Source organism: Dermacentor albipictus, chromosome 10, assembly GCF_038994185.2.
Source record: "Dermacentor albipictus isolate Rhodes 1998 colony chromosome 10, USDA_Dalb.pri_finalv2, whole genome shotgun sequence".
Lineage (NCBI taxonomy): Eukaryota > Metazoa > Arthropoda > Arachnida > Ixodida > Ixodidae > Dermacentor > Dermacentor albipictus.
Window position 1 is genome coordinate 1,422,762 of NC_091830.1, and position 16,194 is coordinate 1,438,955.

The 16,194-nt window shown below is 47.2% G+C and overlaps 1 protein-coding gene across 2 annotated transcripts in view; it reads right to left on the reverse strand.

Annotated features, from left to right (window-relative positions):
- LOC135911970 (aldehyde dehydrogenase 1A1-like) overlaps nucleotides 1-16,194 on the reverse strand; it is a 360,058-nt gene that overhangs the window by 262,229 nt on the left and 81,635 nt on the right. For both annotated transcript variants that reach the window (XM_065444352.2, XM_070527411.1), the window contains exon 4: nucleotides 3,415-3,541. In XM_065444352.2, the coding sequence (XP_065300424.2) occupies nucleotides 3,415-3,541 (127 nt within the window). The remainder of the gene's footprint in view (nucleotides 1-3,414; nucleotides 3,542-16,194) is intronic.

Here is a 16,194-nt window from a genome sequence, read left to right on the forward strand (position 1 = left end):
CAATTGGCACTGTTAATATTGCACTCTACATGAACGGTCCAACTTAAATTGGTTATGATGTGCGCAGCTATGATCTGATGATTATATGGTGAAATAAAATCCAAAGGGAAATTGTTAAGATGGCAAGTGCAAGGACAAGAATTAGTTTGAAATTCCCACATTGCATTTGTTAATATATAGTGCCTATTAGCTACTTCCCATACTGTCAACTACTTTATATAATCCAAATCAAACTGAGGTGTTCTCATATCATCAATGTTAACAATTTCCAGGAAGACAACACAATAATTTGCAAACATGTGTATGCTAGAGAATAGGGCAGCACTAAGATCACTAAAAGTATAATATCGATAGAATTGAACATGCTCTCAGGAACGGAGGAAGCCTAAAAGCAGTGAAGAAGAAACTAGGAATAGGCAAGAATCAGATGTATGCATTAAGAGACAAAGCCGGCAATATCATTACTAATATGGATGAGATCGTTCAAGTGGCTGAGGAGTTCTTTAGAGATGTATACAGCAGCAGTGGCACCCACGACGATATTGGAAGAGAGAATAGTCTAGAGGAATTTGAAATCCCACAAGTAACGCCGGAAGAAGTAAAGAAAGCCTTAGGAGATATGCAAAGGGGGAAGACAGCTGGGGAGGATCAGGTAACAGCAGAGTTGTTGAAGGATGGTGGACAGATTGTTCTAGAGAAACTGGCCACCCTGTATACGCAATGCCTCATGACCTCGAGCGTACCGAAATCATGGAAGAACGCTAAGATAATCCTAATCCATAAGAAAGGGGACGCCAAAGACTGGAAAAATCATAGACCATATATATATATATATATATATATATATATATATATATATATATATATATATATATATATATATATATATATATATATATATATAACCACAGTTGCATCTCTTTGGGAGCAGCGATGGCGATGGCAGCGAGCAGCGATTATTTCAAGAATTTTTATTTCTTGAGCGCGAGCTGGGCAGTTCGAATATTCTGCTGTGTGTGTTCCCCCAGAGAGGCAGCATTTTTGAGATTGTGCAGAGCATTCACTTTAAGGATGACCATTTCCACAAGTGCCGTTACGTAAGGTCTACATACATCCTCCTGCGCTGCGCCCGAACCTCCAATAATTCTGACATTGGATTGGACGTGACGCGAGTGGTTCTACACGGAACACAAGAGGCCACACCTTTATTGTAGGCCACACCCACAAACGCTGCAATTCGGAATCCTCTCATTATTTATCAGTTGATTGCAACGGTAAATAGCAATGGCGCCTGCTGCGGAGAGCTTGTCCAGGGTTTCAGTTGGACTTAATCGGGAGTCTACGCCCCGTACGACCCTTGGTGTACGCAAGGTGAGGCGGAATAAAAGTACTCACCGGGGTGGAAGCGAATGAAGTGCATTTCAGGAAGTCTTCAACAGAGGTCTGGTCGGGTGACCGACACATTATACGTCCTCGTCGGAACGCTCGCACGTCAGTGGTGGTTTGTAAGTGGTTGTACATGGTATTAAGTTCCTTCTGGACAGCATGTGGATTCGCGGTCTTGATGGAACCTCCATTGGTAGGCACAAGCGTAACAGGAATGGTGCTGACGCCACTTCGAAAAAATAAATCTAGAGGCAATTCATTAGGTGGAAGGACTGCTGACAAGCCGGAGCGCGCCTGGCCACGATAACTGGTTGACATCAGCCCAAGACGGCTGATGCAAGGAATGCCAATAAATCAGGGACAAAAAAAATTACCGACGATTACGTTACTTCCTAATGCGAAATTTGAGCGCAGCAAATAAGCTGTTTCACCTTTTCGATAGATTGAGGCAAAGAAATCGAGCAACACATGTATGCGCTATCACAGAATTTTTGTTTTATTTTTCACACGTATTCCTTTAACAAAGACTCCACTAACAGTTATTGACAGTCATGAAGGAAGCCTTGTGGTCGGAGAAATAGACTGATATATGTTCGACTTGGTACACCAATGCTTGATTCTCAAAGACGAGATCTATATACAAGTGCCTCGCGAGGTTGTCACAGCCGTGGGAAGCGTTACGAGCGAGAGGAACGGGAAGTTCTCCCGCATAAGTGTTAGGAAATTGCTGTTTGTCTTTATGTCAACATTAAAGTCCCCCACTACTAACATCGGTGTGGATCGATGGACGGTTAATGCGAGTTGCAGGAAGTGCACGACGTCTTTCAGCGGCAATTTCGGCTCGGGCGGTGCACATATACAGATCCGCCGCCACCGATCTGGCTCTCTGATTGCCACCGCACAGGGGTTGCATTGGAGGAGGAGCGAAGAAAGGAATTAAGTTCGAGCCGGCGCTTTGACAACCGGAGACTCGCAGGAAGAGGGGGGAGGGGGGCGGCGTGTACACCCAGCGGCAAACGATGGGGGCAGAAGCGCGCGCAGCAAGCGGACAACACGATAAAGGGAGGAGGGAAGAGATAGCAGCGACTGACTGATGCCGCTGATGCCGATAGTGAGTCAACCCCAGCTGCGGAGTTGGTTTCAGGGACAACGCCGCCGATGCCGACACAAACAATATGATACCCTCGCTTCCGCAGCGCTAAGAACCAGGTCTAGCCGTGGGAAGGTGGTCACGTATTCGTCGACGTGCCGGGGCCTACGTGAAATAACCGGCGCGTCGGCAACTGAAGAGCACCCTATCCGCCACGCAAGAACAGGGGAGGGGGGGACCCTTTCCTCCTCTTTCTGCATGGCGGCGACGGTGTTCTATGCAGTCACGTTATCTTGACTCTCTAGCGGCGTCAGCGGCATCCAGCGGTATCAGTCGGTCGCTGCTAGCGCTGGGGGGGTGAAAGGGGGGCGGAGCTGGTTACGAGGCCGACGACAACGCCGACGACGACGCGAAACCCAGGAACGGACGCCAAAGAGCTGCGCTCTAAAATAAGGTTAGTGAGGCACCTAAAACCAGCCGATACTCAGCCAAAACACCACTGCAGGTCAACGAAACTGCTAAGAGCTGGATGGTCGAGGCCACACCACTCGAGCGCTCGGTGCCAACTGAAGCGGCCACAACAACCAACCTCTTTCACGTCATCTTCTACCCACAACCTGTTCGAAAATGGGCGCCCGATGTGATGATGATGATTAGGAAATGAACCCTTAATATACGCGTGGCAATATAAAAGTTTGTTTTGTCCACATAAAAACAGCGAACGTGGGATCCCTTGAACAGCAGCGGATACTAAACTGTGGTTACACAAATTGCTTGTTCTCGGGGGTTTATTCAGATGGCGTTCGGAATAAAATTAGCAGACGAATTTTAGTGAAAACATGTGATCTCTACTCGGCGCAGCGCCAGGACCTGAGACCGAGCACATATCAACGTTAGTTGATGCCAGCTCACTTCCACAAACAAAAGAGTACGATCACCTGCTGGAACTGTTTTCCCATGAACCTTGTCGCTGTACCCGGCGCAGTATCGCAGGCAGTTCACGCCAAACTTGATGTCGTGCATGGCTTCCATGAATGGTTTCCCATTGTTGAAAGTCTCCAAGCTCTGCAATACGTTGAATTGGGATTGCAGTCACACCAAGCAAGGCAGAGATAATTCATAGTTTAATATCAGTGCCACTATACTCTGTAAAGAAGCTACGTACGGCGTAAGTACACAAAACGGCGTAACTAAACGGGTACACAAGACGTTTCTGCGAAGACTAAAAAATTCCTGATAACAGTGCAATGCAGGATAACAGGTAACTTTCTCGCTAATACATTGTGTCGTGCATTTCGCAGGTCATAGCGCGGTCATGTAAGTGTTACCTTTACTAGGTGTCATAAAGGTCCCTTTCTCTCACTTGGAAACTGTCGCAAACAAGTCTGTGCCTTCTACCTTTCTTTTCACATTACCTCTCGTCTACTTGCTCGCGCCTTCACTCGAATCTATTTCGAAAATGCGACCGCGTTTGCAACTATCGCAGCGTGCTTTGCTAAACCAGCTAGTATTAATTCGCACTCCTCAAAGTATGTAACAGAAGATGTGATCTGTCAGTCGACTCTCTTCTCTTCTTGACTTTCTAAAGAAAACTGCTGATTGAATTCAGTCACAGAGCTCAAATTCTGCTTGTAGCTGTAGCGCTGACGTTGCTCTACTGGTATAATCCTAAAAGAAAATAACAGTTCTGCCCGAAAGACGAACGAACTTGACAGGCAAAGAGCGATATAAATAGCAAAATATTAGCCAGTTAATACATGAAGGAAAATTCGCACTTTTCTGGTCAATTAAAGTGCATCAAACATCATCTTCCTAAGTAATGGGGCATGGTGTCCCGCGCGCACACACATCAGCAGATCTTAATCTATGGCTGAGATCAGTCGTTGTCACAACACTGCATGCCGTAATAAGGAGCGAATGTTTTGTGATGCCACTCACTTCACCATCTCAACTGTCTCCGATTACGCGACCTCCGACATTAGACAGAGGGAAGATAGCGCGCATCCATGCTCGCACTTCAACCCACAGCAGATGACCTCCAACATACGGCGCGCTGCTCGCCTCGGCCACGCGTGCAGCCAGCCACTCGCAGGTACGAGCGGCCTGGGCGAGCGGAGGTGCGTTCTTCTCTTAGAGCACGACTTTGGGCCAACGCCGGTTTAAATGGACACTAAAGTCAAATACTAAGTCGACGCGTGGACTGTTTAAATACCATTCCATAAACCTACCAACGCTTGTTTCGCGCCAAGCAAAGACTTAGTTCACGAGAAAATTACATCTGAAGGGTCCAAATGCCTTTTTTCGAAATTCAAATCTCCCTCCCCAAACCGGGGGAGTGGTGACGTTGCATACACCATCAGCCCGCTTTGCTGCCGTCGGCGAGTAAAACCCCACCCGACAGACGGCGCCACGGAGCGAAGACAGAGTGGTAGATTCGCCGCTGCGGCTGCTTTTAACAGCGAAGCTGTTCTTGCTCGGCGTAATATGGACTGCGTATCACAAAACTCCACCGACGCCCACCTACGGAGACACTGCGCGCAGCCAGTTTCGCCGCCGCGCCGAGATCTGCGTATGCACTGTAATAACGGTTAGGAATGCGCATGCGCTTGACCTTGAAAAGGATATGAAAGCGTGTGCTCGGTGGCGCTTGGTCAGTCAACGCCATGGGGTCAGCAGCAGCACACTCTCCAGTTTAACAAATGGTCACAGAGGGCGAAAAATTCGATCGCGCGCCGCTTCGAATAAAACCAACACAGTAGAAACATTTAGGGATGCTTTCGTTAGTTCCGATATCTCCGCTAGAGGCGCCGCAATAAGCTCAATTTGATCTTACAAACTTTCTCCTACAATCATCGAAGCATTTTCATTACATAAAAAAGATCACAATGTTATCATTTCTAATTAGATATTATACTCTTTATCAGTAAGTTTATTGTTTTTTGTGATTATTAAGATAAATATCGTTCAGCACCATCGATCTTCCACGTGGCCTCTGGCATGGATCTAAAATTTTTGCAAGTATTTTCGAGTGCACGGCGGCACGTATTCATTCGTTTATTTATTTATGTATTTATTTATTTATTTATTTATTTATGGTACCCTCAAGGCCCGAAGGCATTACAGAGGGGAGTGGGAAAACGGGAAGTATAACAATAAAGTACGGAAAATAAACAATGCAGTGTGTTAGTAATTACTAATTATACAATACTATGTAATATCTTGCACATTATTTGTAAGTACGACAGACAATGTAAACAAAGTAGCAACTTGATAATTCCTGTTAGTACGATGTTAACCAGTGTCGTCCTTAGTCGCCTGTAAGTACGGCAAGTCAATAAAATAACATGTTAATAATTCCTAATTATACAATGTTAGCTAAAGCCTTACGAAACAGTTTGTTGTCGACAATAGATACAATTTCACAGGGAAGGTGGTTCCACTGTTGTGATGATCTGGGAAAGAAAGATTGACTGAAAGTGCTCGTGTTGCCTGTTTGAAGTCCGACCTTATGGCGATGATCGATGCGGCTCGATAGGTAATGAGGCTGAGAAATGAAGTTACTGTGAAGGGAGGAATGGTAATAAAATTTGTGAAACAGTGTCAAACGTGCTATTGTTCTGCGAGATGCAAGTGATGGAAGAGATAGATTGTCCTTCATTGATGTTATGCTAGCGGTACGGTTATAATTTGAAAATATGAATCGGACTGAGTTATTTTGGACATGCTCGAGTGAGGAAATAAGGTTTTCATGGTATGGGTCCCACACAGCTGCAGCGTATTCTAATTTAGGGCGCACTAATGACTGGTAAAGTAGTAATTTTAAGGATGATGGTGCTTTGGAAAACTTGTGGCGTAAGTAACCGAGCATGCTATTAGCTTTACTTATTATGTACTCAGTGTGAACGTTCCAGGTTAGTTTTGCTGTTATATGAACTCCTAAGTATTTGTATGAGTTAACGGGTTCTAAAGGAATTTTATTTAGATAGTAAGTAGGAAGAGTACTTTAGGTGTTCCTCTGCACGCGCATAACTTTACATTTATTAATATTAAGTTCCATAAGCCAAGTGTTACACCAATCAATCACGTAGTCCAAGTCAAACTGAAGAGCATTAGTGTCGTCGTTAGTAATTATTTCACGATATATCACGCAATCGTCAGCAAACAAGTGAATGTGAGATGTCAATGAGGAAGGTAGGTCATTAATATAAATCAGGAACAGTAGGGGCGTACACTTCGTTCGTACACTTAGGCTGGTTGCTTCTTTGTTGCTAAAATTATTTCATTGCGTTTCGGTGTCTCGAGTTATTTATCTTGGGGTGAAGTAACATGTTTGCAAACGGACATGTAAGCCCGAAAGCTAGGCTTCGGTCATGAGCCATACGGAACACGTCTACATCGAAGCGCGCGTCGTATTCATCTTATTGTAGCCGTGGCCATAGGTGACCGAGTCGCCTTATCAATATTAGATAGATAGATAGATAGATAGATAGATAGATAGATAGATAGATAGATAGATAGATAGATAGATAGATAGATAGATAGATAGATAGATAGATAGATAGATAGATAGATAGATAGATAGATAGATAGATAGATAGATAGATAGATAGATAGATAGATAGATAGATAGATAGATAGAAGCTGCTCTCTGCTGCCACTACAAGGTAAACACCTGGTTAAGAAATAAATATGCTTGATATATGCTGTATTGGCTTGCTAGTCTTGAGATACATGTCATTTGTTTCCAGCAGATATGAATGTTAGTTCATATTTATGGTTCAGTATAATTGGTTCGAACATAAAAGAAAACACTATATGAGTTTAGCTAATCTGTGATGTATTTAATCTGTCACTGTTCTGCAACAGAGTCTGTGCCAAGCACATCTTGGTCATCACAAGAGCTCCCGCGGCTCGAGCCGAATTTCCAAAGCTTTTACACCACGAACAAGGCGCATGCATAAGAATTTCGATGAGATAAGTCTGCAGAGGTCCGAGTCAAGACTGAAAGGAGCTTAAGCCACCATTTCATCAGCACGGACATTTGGCCGAGTCATCCAGGTAGCTCAAAAAGGACTTTCTAGAAATTCTTCGTGTTCAGATGCACCTGCAACTTCTGACCAAGCATGGACGACGCTGGCCAAAAGAGTTCTGGCAGTTTGCCCTTAATCAGCTTCCTGGCCATGTAGATTCCATTTGTGCTAAGTGTAATTTTTTCTATAAGTGCAAGCTTTTTCATTGCCCATTATCGTCAGAGATCATTCATCGTCACCCAAACATAAAGGGCAACTGATTCTTCGCTCATACTTAAAACCAGTCCCTGTCTAGTAGCGTAACATATCTGCAGCAGTATTTTCTAGTGCATGTTGACATGCGCAATTCCTCTCCTGAAATAGCTGATGCAGCATCGGCATGTGTCTTGCATTAACCTATGCACCGTGTGCTGTGCACCATTTTACTTTTCTTAATGTTTTTAGCCTTCAATGCTTGCAGAGCAGAGTGGCTTCTTTATTGAATGCATTCTTTCTCATTTTTCATGTTCCTAGTCTCGTTAAAGACTGCTCTTCCTCGATAGCCTGGGTCCTTGCGCAAGCTACACTGAAGTGATTTATTGCAGAATCTGGTTTCGCCGTCCCACTTGGTCGTAATCGCCGTGTTACGTTTCTCGGATTCTGGGGCCTGGTCAGTTGCGTTGGTAAGCAGTCTCTCGAGGTAAGTATTTGTTCCTGCAGTCCGCACAGCGACATAGACTCCCAGTATACACGCACAGTAACTGGTGCTCCCCGTTCGTTCTTTCCTGCTGCAGCCATGGAGACAAATTGTGCTTGTGGCCTTCCTCGGCCATGATTTGCTGAGAACGGAGACTAGCATATGTGCTTACATTGTTCGAAGTGTATGAGGATGATAGCCACATGCGTGAAAAGGCCCACAAAAGTGGCTGCCGAAGGTGATGCCCACGGAACCGATTTGTCCTTATTGAGGCAAAATGGCGCAACAATTGCGAGCCACACGTTAGTGGCCCCCGAAAGAAAAGAAACGTGCAGGTTGGAAAGGAGTTAACGCTAAAACAGCGGGTGTCCACGTCGCTGTGTTGGTTGCGGCAGCAGATTCCTGTGTCACCTGACTGCTTCGCAATGGAAGTTACTCATCTTCAACGTCAAGTGTCGGTTCAAACAGATGCAACGCTCTGTACAATCTGCTTGCACTGCTGGTTATCGCTCGTTACCAGACCACCATGTACGACGAAGGCAAACACTATGCCTGTAATTAGGCGGCTGAATGTGTCGTAAGAGACCCGTGCACGTGAATGCTCACTGTTTTTATATGGTTCGTAGAAAATCTATAATGTATTGTCTGAACCATGTGCGTTGATTGATTGCTGTTTAATTTCACTGTTATCTCACTTGGTTACGGCCGCCGTGTTATATTTCTCGAATATAGCGGCATGGTCAGTTGCATTGGGAAGCAGTCTCTCGAAGTAAGCATTTGCTCGGCAGTCTACACAGCAACACAGACTCCCAATCTACACACACCGTGAATCGTGCTCCTTGTTCGCCCTTACCTGCTGCAGCCATGCGCAAATTGTGCCTGTGGCCTTTCTCGGCCGCGATTAGGCATGAATGGAAACCAGCATACGTGCTTACATGGTCCGACGTGTATTAAGTTGATAGCTACATGGGTGTAAAGACCCGCAAAAGTGGCTTATGAATGTGGTGCCCACGAAAGCGACTTGTCCATATTGAGACAAAGTGGGACACCAAGTGTGAGCCACACATTAGCGGCCCTCGAACTGAGCGTGACAGCGTTACAGCCTGACAGCGTTCTCGACAGGAAAGCAGCGAGCGCAGCATTTTCATGAAAGGAAGCGCAAGCGAGGCAGATTGAGATTATTGTTGTGGGACAAATATTCACCGCAATAATAATAATATTTGGGGTTTTACGTGCCAAAACCACTTTCTGATTATGAGGCACGCCGTAGTGGAGGACTCCGGAAATTTTGACCACCTGGGGTTCTTTAACGTGCACCTAAATCTAAGCACACGGGTGTTTTCGCGATTCGCCCCCATCGAAATGCGGCCGCCGTGGCCGGGATTCGATCCCGTGACCTCGTGCTCAGCAGACCAACACCATAGCCACTGAGCAACCACGGCGGGTAATATTCACCGCAAAGGGTGCAGCTGTTTTACACTCTAAAAACAGTTGCCCCTTTTGGGGTGTATATTTGCCACACAACAATGATCGTCTTCTGACTTGCCCGCATTTCCTTTCTTGAACGCTGCGAGCCCGCAATTTCCTATTCACGAACGGCATGCATGTTAGCGTGACAGAGCATTCTCAACAGGAAAGTAGCGAGCACAGCGTTTTCAAGAAAGGCAACGCAAGCAACAAAGATAAGGATTATTGTTGTGTGGCAAATATACACTTCAAAGAGTGCAACTGCTTTTAGAGTGTACACTCTAAGGAAAGTTTACACCCTTTGAGTCGTATCTTGCCACACAACAATAAACGTAATCTGCCTTGTCCACATTTCCTTTCTTTAACGGTGTAAGCCCGGTACTTCCCAGTAACGAACGGCATGCGCGTTATCAGCATAACATAGCATTGCCGGCAGGAAAGTAGAGGGTGCTGCGTTTTGAAGAAAGGAAACACAAGCAAGGTAGATGACGATTATTGTTGTGTGGCAGATATACACCCTAACGGGTGTTAACTTTTTTAGAGTGTAAGAGTGCTGAATACGCCAGTCGAGAGAGAGCCAGGGTCCCTGCGAAGCATCGACGATTACGCCAAGACCCCGCAGCGCGGAAGGCCGAGTACGAGCGACGCCGAGTTCGCGCTTTCACCGGGGGTGCCAACGCTTGGTTTCAACGTCAGTTACGTGCACAAGGCACGTGTGTGCTGCGAGACGTTTTCCCGGAGGGCAGCGACCACGACGAGATGCGGCTGTGTAGGACCTGTTAAGAAACAATCTCCATGTGACTGCACAGACACAAAGACAGAGTCAAGGAGAGATGGTCGAAGTCTTTAATGGTGAGGGCGATCTTCCAGAAGAGTTTCCCGTGGTACCGGGTGTGATGACGACTTCTTCTAACACTTCTGGTTCGACTGAATAAAAGGTTTCTGGAATTCACGTCGATGAGTCTACGTCGCTCAATAAACTGGCAAGCTCGCACTCGGCCGCCCGAGCTGGTCGATGACAGGGGCTTATAATTGGTGAAAGCTACTTGAAGCCAAGTTTCAAGAGAGAGAGAGAGAGAGAGAGAAAGGCAAAGGAAAGACAGGGAGGTTAACCAGAGATTATCTCCGGTTGGCTACCCTGTTCTGGGGGAAGGGAAAGGGGATGCAATAGGTGAGAAAGAAAGAAGGATAAAAAAAGGAAAAAAAAAACCTAAGCACACACACGCACGTACACACGAACTATTTCTGTGGGCACTGTCACGCAACCCGCAAAGGCATTCCTAGTCTTACGCAGTGTCACCGTACAGTCCTGCGCCACACAGTGTACTGTCACAATTTGTCAGAAAGTCCCGTGTCTTTCAAGTATCGCAGCAGCGCCTTCATAGCGGATCGCGCTGATGTTCGCGTAGGCCAGGTTCCAAGGATCTTGTCTTCTGTCATAGGGCGCTTGTCCAGTTTGTCTAAGGTGGCTGAGAGGACAGTTCTTTGTGGGTTAAAACGAGAGCACTGACAAAGAAGATGCTCGATCGTTTCGTTGCACCCGCAGAAGTCACACAGTGGGCTGTTGGCCATTCCGATAAGGAAAGAGTAGGCATTTGAAAATGCTACTCCAAGCCATAGACGGATAAGAAGGGTGCAGTCACGTCGTGGAAGCTCGGACGGAATATGGAGCTGTAAATTAGGGTCCAGAGTATGGAGGCGTGCACTTGTGAAATCGGATGAATTCCACTGGGCTAATGTCAGGTCACGCGCAAGTGTGGCAAGTTTTTTCGCTGCGTCGGCTCTCGAAAGAGGAATGGCAACGCAGTTGACGCTGTCATGGGCAGATCGGGCAGCTGCGTCTGCTCGATCATTGCCATGTATGCCACAGTGACTAGGCAACCACTGATATATTATATCGTGTCCTTCGTCAACTAGTCGATGGTGGACTTCTCTGATCTCTGCGGCGAGCTGCTCATGTGATCCATGGCGCAGTGCTGAGAGTACACTCTGTAGGGCTGCCTTGGAATCACAGAAGATTGACCATGCCTGGGATGGTTCCTCCTTAATAAAATGAAGAGCCGCACGCAGGGCTACGAGTTCAGCAGCTGCCGTTGATGATACATGTGACGTCTTTAGCTGTATCTTGACGGACCTTCTTGGTATCAGCACAGCGGCAGCTGCGCTTGCAGATGTAACTGAACCGTCGATGTAAACGTGTACGCGGCCACTGTGCACCTCATGTAAATGTTCTAACGTGGCCTGCTTAAGGGCAAACGAGGACATGTTGGCTTTCTTCATGATTCCTGGGATGGTGAGGCGTATGTCAGGTCGGTGCAGGCACCATAAAGGTGAGGATGGTCTTGCTGCAGGCATGTAGTTCGATGGCAATGAGGGGCGATTGGCATCAATTAAACGACTGAAAGTTGTGTGTGGCCTTTCTGTGGGTAGAGCGGCAAGATGGTGAGAAGGTAATCGGGCAACGTGCCGAATATGCGCCCTGAGAGCGTCGGTTGCCAAGTACGTTGATATTGGGTGATCTCGAGCTATGACGATCGTTGCCGCTGTAGACGCACACCTCGGAAGACCGAGACACGTCCTTAGGGCCTGAGCTTGTAGTCCCTGGAGTACACGCAGGTTTGTTTTGCAGGTGTTGCCAATCACAGGGAGGCTGTATCTTGCGAAGCCGAGGAACAAGGCGTTATACAGCTGCAGCATTGACCGCACCGAAGTGCCCCATGACTTTCCGCCGAGAAATTTGAGCAGATGTATTATTGTCAATAATCTCTTCTTCAGGTATGAAACATGCGGGCTCCATGATAGGTCTCGGTCAATAATTACCCCTAAAAAGCGGTGTTTTCGTGCATTTGCTACTGCTTGCCCATTGACCTTTACACTGTAACGCTTCATTTCCTTCCGAGTGAATGTAACAAGGCAGCATTTCTCTGAAGACAGCTCTAAGTTCTGTTTTCGCAAGTACATAGATGTTATCGTAGCTGCCTTTTGCAGCCGTGCTCGTACCTGCAGCCGTGTTACGGCAGACGCCCAAATGCAGATATCGTCGGCATATATTGATACCTGAACTGTGTTGGGCAAGGATCGGACTAGGCCAACGAGCACTAGGTTGAAAAGCGTCGGGCTTAACACTCCGCCTTGTGGTACTCCACGGCACGTTTGGTGTTGAGTCGTGGCGCCATCCTCGGTCATCACGAAGAAATGCCTGTCGGTCAAATAACTGCACAGCCACTGAAAAGTGCGGCCACCGATTCCGGCTTCAGTAAGAGCATTTATAATGGCATAATGTGCTATATTATCATAGGCGCCTTTTATGTCTAGGAATAATGCAGCAGTGAGTCGTTTCCGGCGTTTTTGATGCTGAACGAATGTAACCAAATCGATGACATTATCTATGGATGAGCGCCCACGCCGGAAGCCAGCCATAGCATCTGGGTACACGTTGTAACTTTCCAGGTACCATTCCAAGCGAGTCAAAATCATTCGTTCCATTATTTTCCCTATGCAGCTGGCCAGAGCGATGGGGCGGTACGATGACAAGTTTAACGGTGATTTGCCAGGTTTGAGAAGTGGAACCAAACGGCTGCATTTCCAGTCACGTGGAACCAAACTGTTGCGCCAAGACTCGTTGTAATGGTTTAGTAGCATGAGTCGTGCTGTCTGCCCAAGATTGGCGAGCGCCGCATAGGTAACCCCGTCCGGGCCAGGTGACGAAGAGCGCCTGCAAGTCGCCAGTGCCGCTTCAAGCTCCTCCAGCGAAAAAATTACATCCATGTGGGAATCCCGTGACACAGGAGTAGCACATGGTGTAATTGCGCGTTGGAACTGCAAGCTGGAAAGTCTGGAGCAAAATTCTTCAGCAATGTCAATTTCGCTGCGACCTTGGTGCAAAGCGAGGGCTTTGAAAGGGACACGCTGTTGTGGTGATACGCGAAGCCCACGCACGGTTCTCCATATTTGAGATAATCGCTGACGTGGATCCAAGGACTCACAGAAACGTTTCCATCTTTGAGATTGTAGTGCATCGATGCGACGTTGAATCTTCTTTTGCATCCGCCTTGCCTCTCGGAGATCATGGATGGATTTAGTTCTCCTGTATCTTCGTTCAGCCCGCCGGCGAATTGCTCGTAGTCGCTGCAGTTCTGCTTCAAATTCTGCATATTTCGGGAAAGGCTGGAAACTACGCGTAGCCTCTTGCATGGCTTTTTGAATTTCGTGTTCCGGACTTGAAGGGTTCCCTTGCTGACATACTCCCTCCATGTGCGACCGAAACGCCGACCAGTCAATTCGCCGGAGCGTGATGGAGGAGTATTTCGATAGTCCCTTGATCTTCAGGTACGTCGGAATATGGTCGCTTCCATGTGTTTCAATGTCTGTAAACCATTGCACGTTTCTTTCAAGAAGCCGAGAAACCAGGGTCAAGTCTAGGCAGCTGCTGTAGGTAGGCCCGCGTAAATATGTCGGACTACCATCGTTGAGGCAGTAAAGGTCGTGCTGTGTGGCAAAGGATGCTATTCGCCTTCCCCTGGAGTCCATCTTCAGGCTCCCCCAAAGCGGATGGTGAGCATTAAAATCTCCTGTGAGAATCGTAGGGCCGGGTGTCGCTGATAGCAGGTCGTGTAGTCGTTTAGAGTCGAAGCCACTTGAAGGAGCAATGTACACAGCAACGAGTGTGAACGTAAGCTTATTCGATTTCACGATTAAACAAACGTACTGGTTGTCGTCGTGAGGCGGAACTGGGTGCAACACGTAAGTCAAATCACTTCTAATATATACAATTACCTTGCTTACATCACCACAGGTAGAGGACATGAATGCCTCATAGCCAGAAATACGTATAGCATTCTGCACGTTCGGTTCGCAAATTACAAGGATGGGAAAACGGTTTTCGAAGACAAAATGTCTAAAATCTGAAATTCTTGATTTGAGACCACGGGCATTCCACTGCAGTAAAGATGCTTTCTTGACTTCCTTGTGGAAGGGTAGCGAGGGGCGGGCCATGGTGCTATGCGATGCTTTCAAGTACTGGAGTCAGCGCGTCCAATACTTGCAGTGCGCTACGAGCAGCCGGAGTGTCCATGTTCGTCAGTAGCAGACGCATGACATTCGTGAGCGATTTGAGCATGGCAATCACTTGTGAGTCCTTGTCTTGCATTTGGTCAACTGTAGGGACATTTGACTGTAAATGGCGAGTCATTTGCTGTGGCTCTGGCGCGTGGCATGTTCTCGGCAGTGCCGGCCACGCATCACTTGATGAAGCATGGCCACTTCTTTCGTTGACATTCGTGCTCTTACTCGAGACAGATGGAACAGGAGGTGGCGTGTCCGGACGAGACATTTCCCTTGAACCGGAAGAGGGTTTCATGGACTTTCGTTTCCGGGAGCGATGTCGCCTTATCGCTTCTGAAGCATCTCTGTGTGACGATCCGTCTCTGGCCATTTTTCTCAAGATTTTCTGCTCTTTCTTTAGGCGTGGACAGTCTTTTGAGGACGCAGCGTGCGATCCTTGACAATTTGGGCACTTGAGCTCTGTTGCACGGCAAGTGTCGGTGTCGTGGTGTTCGGAACATCGTGGGCATATCGTTGTATTTCGGCAGACAGCACTCACATGTCCAATTCTTTGACACCTTCTGCACTGAAGTGGTTTTGGTACGAAAGGTCGTACCACATGACGAAAGTGGCCGACCTTTACATGTGATGGTAGGCAGTCACCTTTGAAAACGAGCCTTACACAGGTCGACTTGCCAAGGCGCCGAGCTTGTAGTAAGGCAACACCATCTGTCGCAGGTTTGATTAAAATTGGCAGGTCGCTGTCGTTAATGGATGTGTCAATGTCATAAACAACACCGGCTGTTGTTTCGTTGTCTTGCGGAATGAGGTAGTGGACATTAATGTTGCCCAGGATCTTTACTACCATCAAAGCATTGATTGCGCTTCGGTTGTGGACGTCAATAGCCAGGATGTTCTTTCGAGTATTAATTCTGATGTCCTTGATTTCTCCTGGGACAAGAGCCTCCAGAGAAACGGAAATCGCTTGTCGATTAAGGCGGTTGAGGTTGTCGGCAGGTGCGTCCGGCACAAAAAGAATTGTGTGCGCCGATGGCCTGCGCTGTGGAATGACGGTAGACTTACTTGACGAAGACCGTCCGCTGATGTTTCTTCTCTTGGCCTTCCGGTGTACCACTCTTTCGAAGCCTTCGTCATCTGAGGCGTCATCGCTTGAGTAGGAGTACAGCGCAGTGTCCTCGCTGTCAGCTTGACTCGGTGGGCAATTTCTCTTCCTCGGGCCGGTACCTGACGAAGTAGTCACGTCGCGTCGGCATTCTGCCGACTCCACTTCCATTGCCGTGGCAATGAGAGCGGCGTCTCCCAGTAAAACACGGGAAAAAGCCGAAAATACTGCAGCGCGAAGGAATAGTGGTCTCTACGAGAATCACTTCGTCTTCCTTCCCAAGTTTCAATGTAGCAGTAGCCAAGTTACAACCTCAGCAGCAGCCAAGTTACAACATAGCAGTAGCCGGAATAGCCGCTAATTCACCAGTTTGACTGTT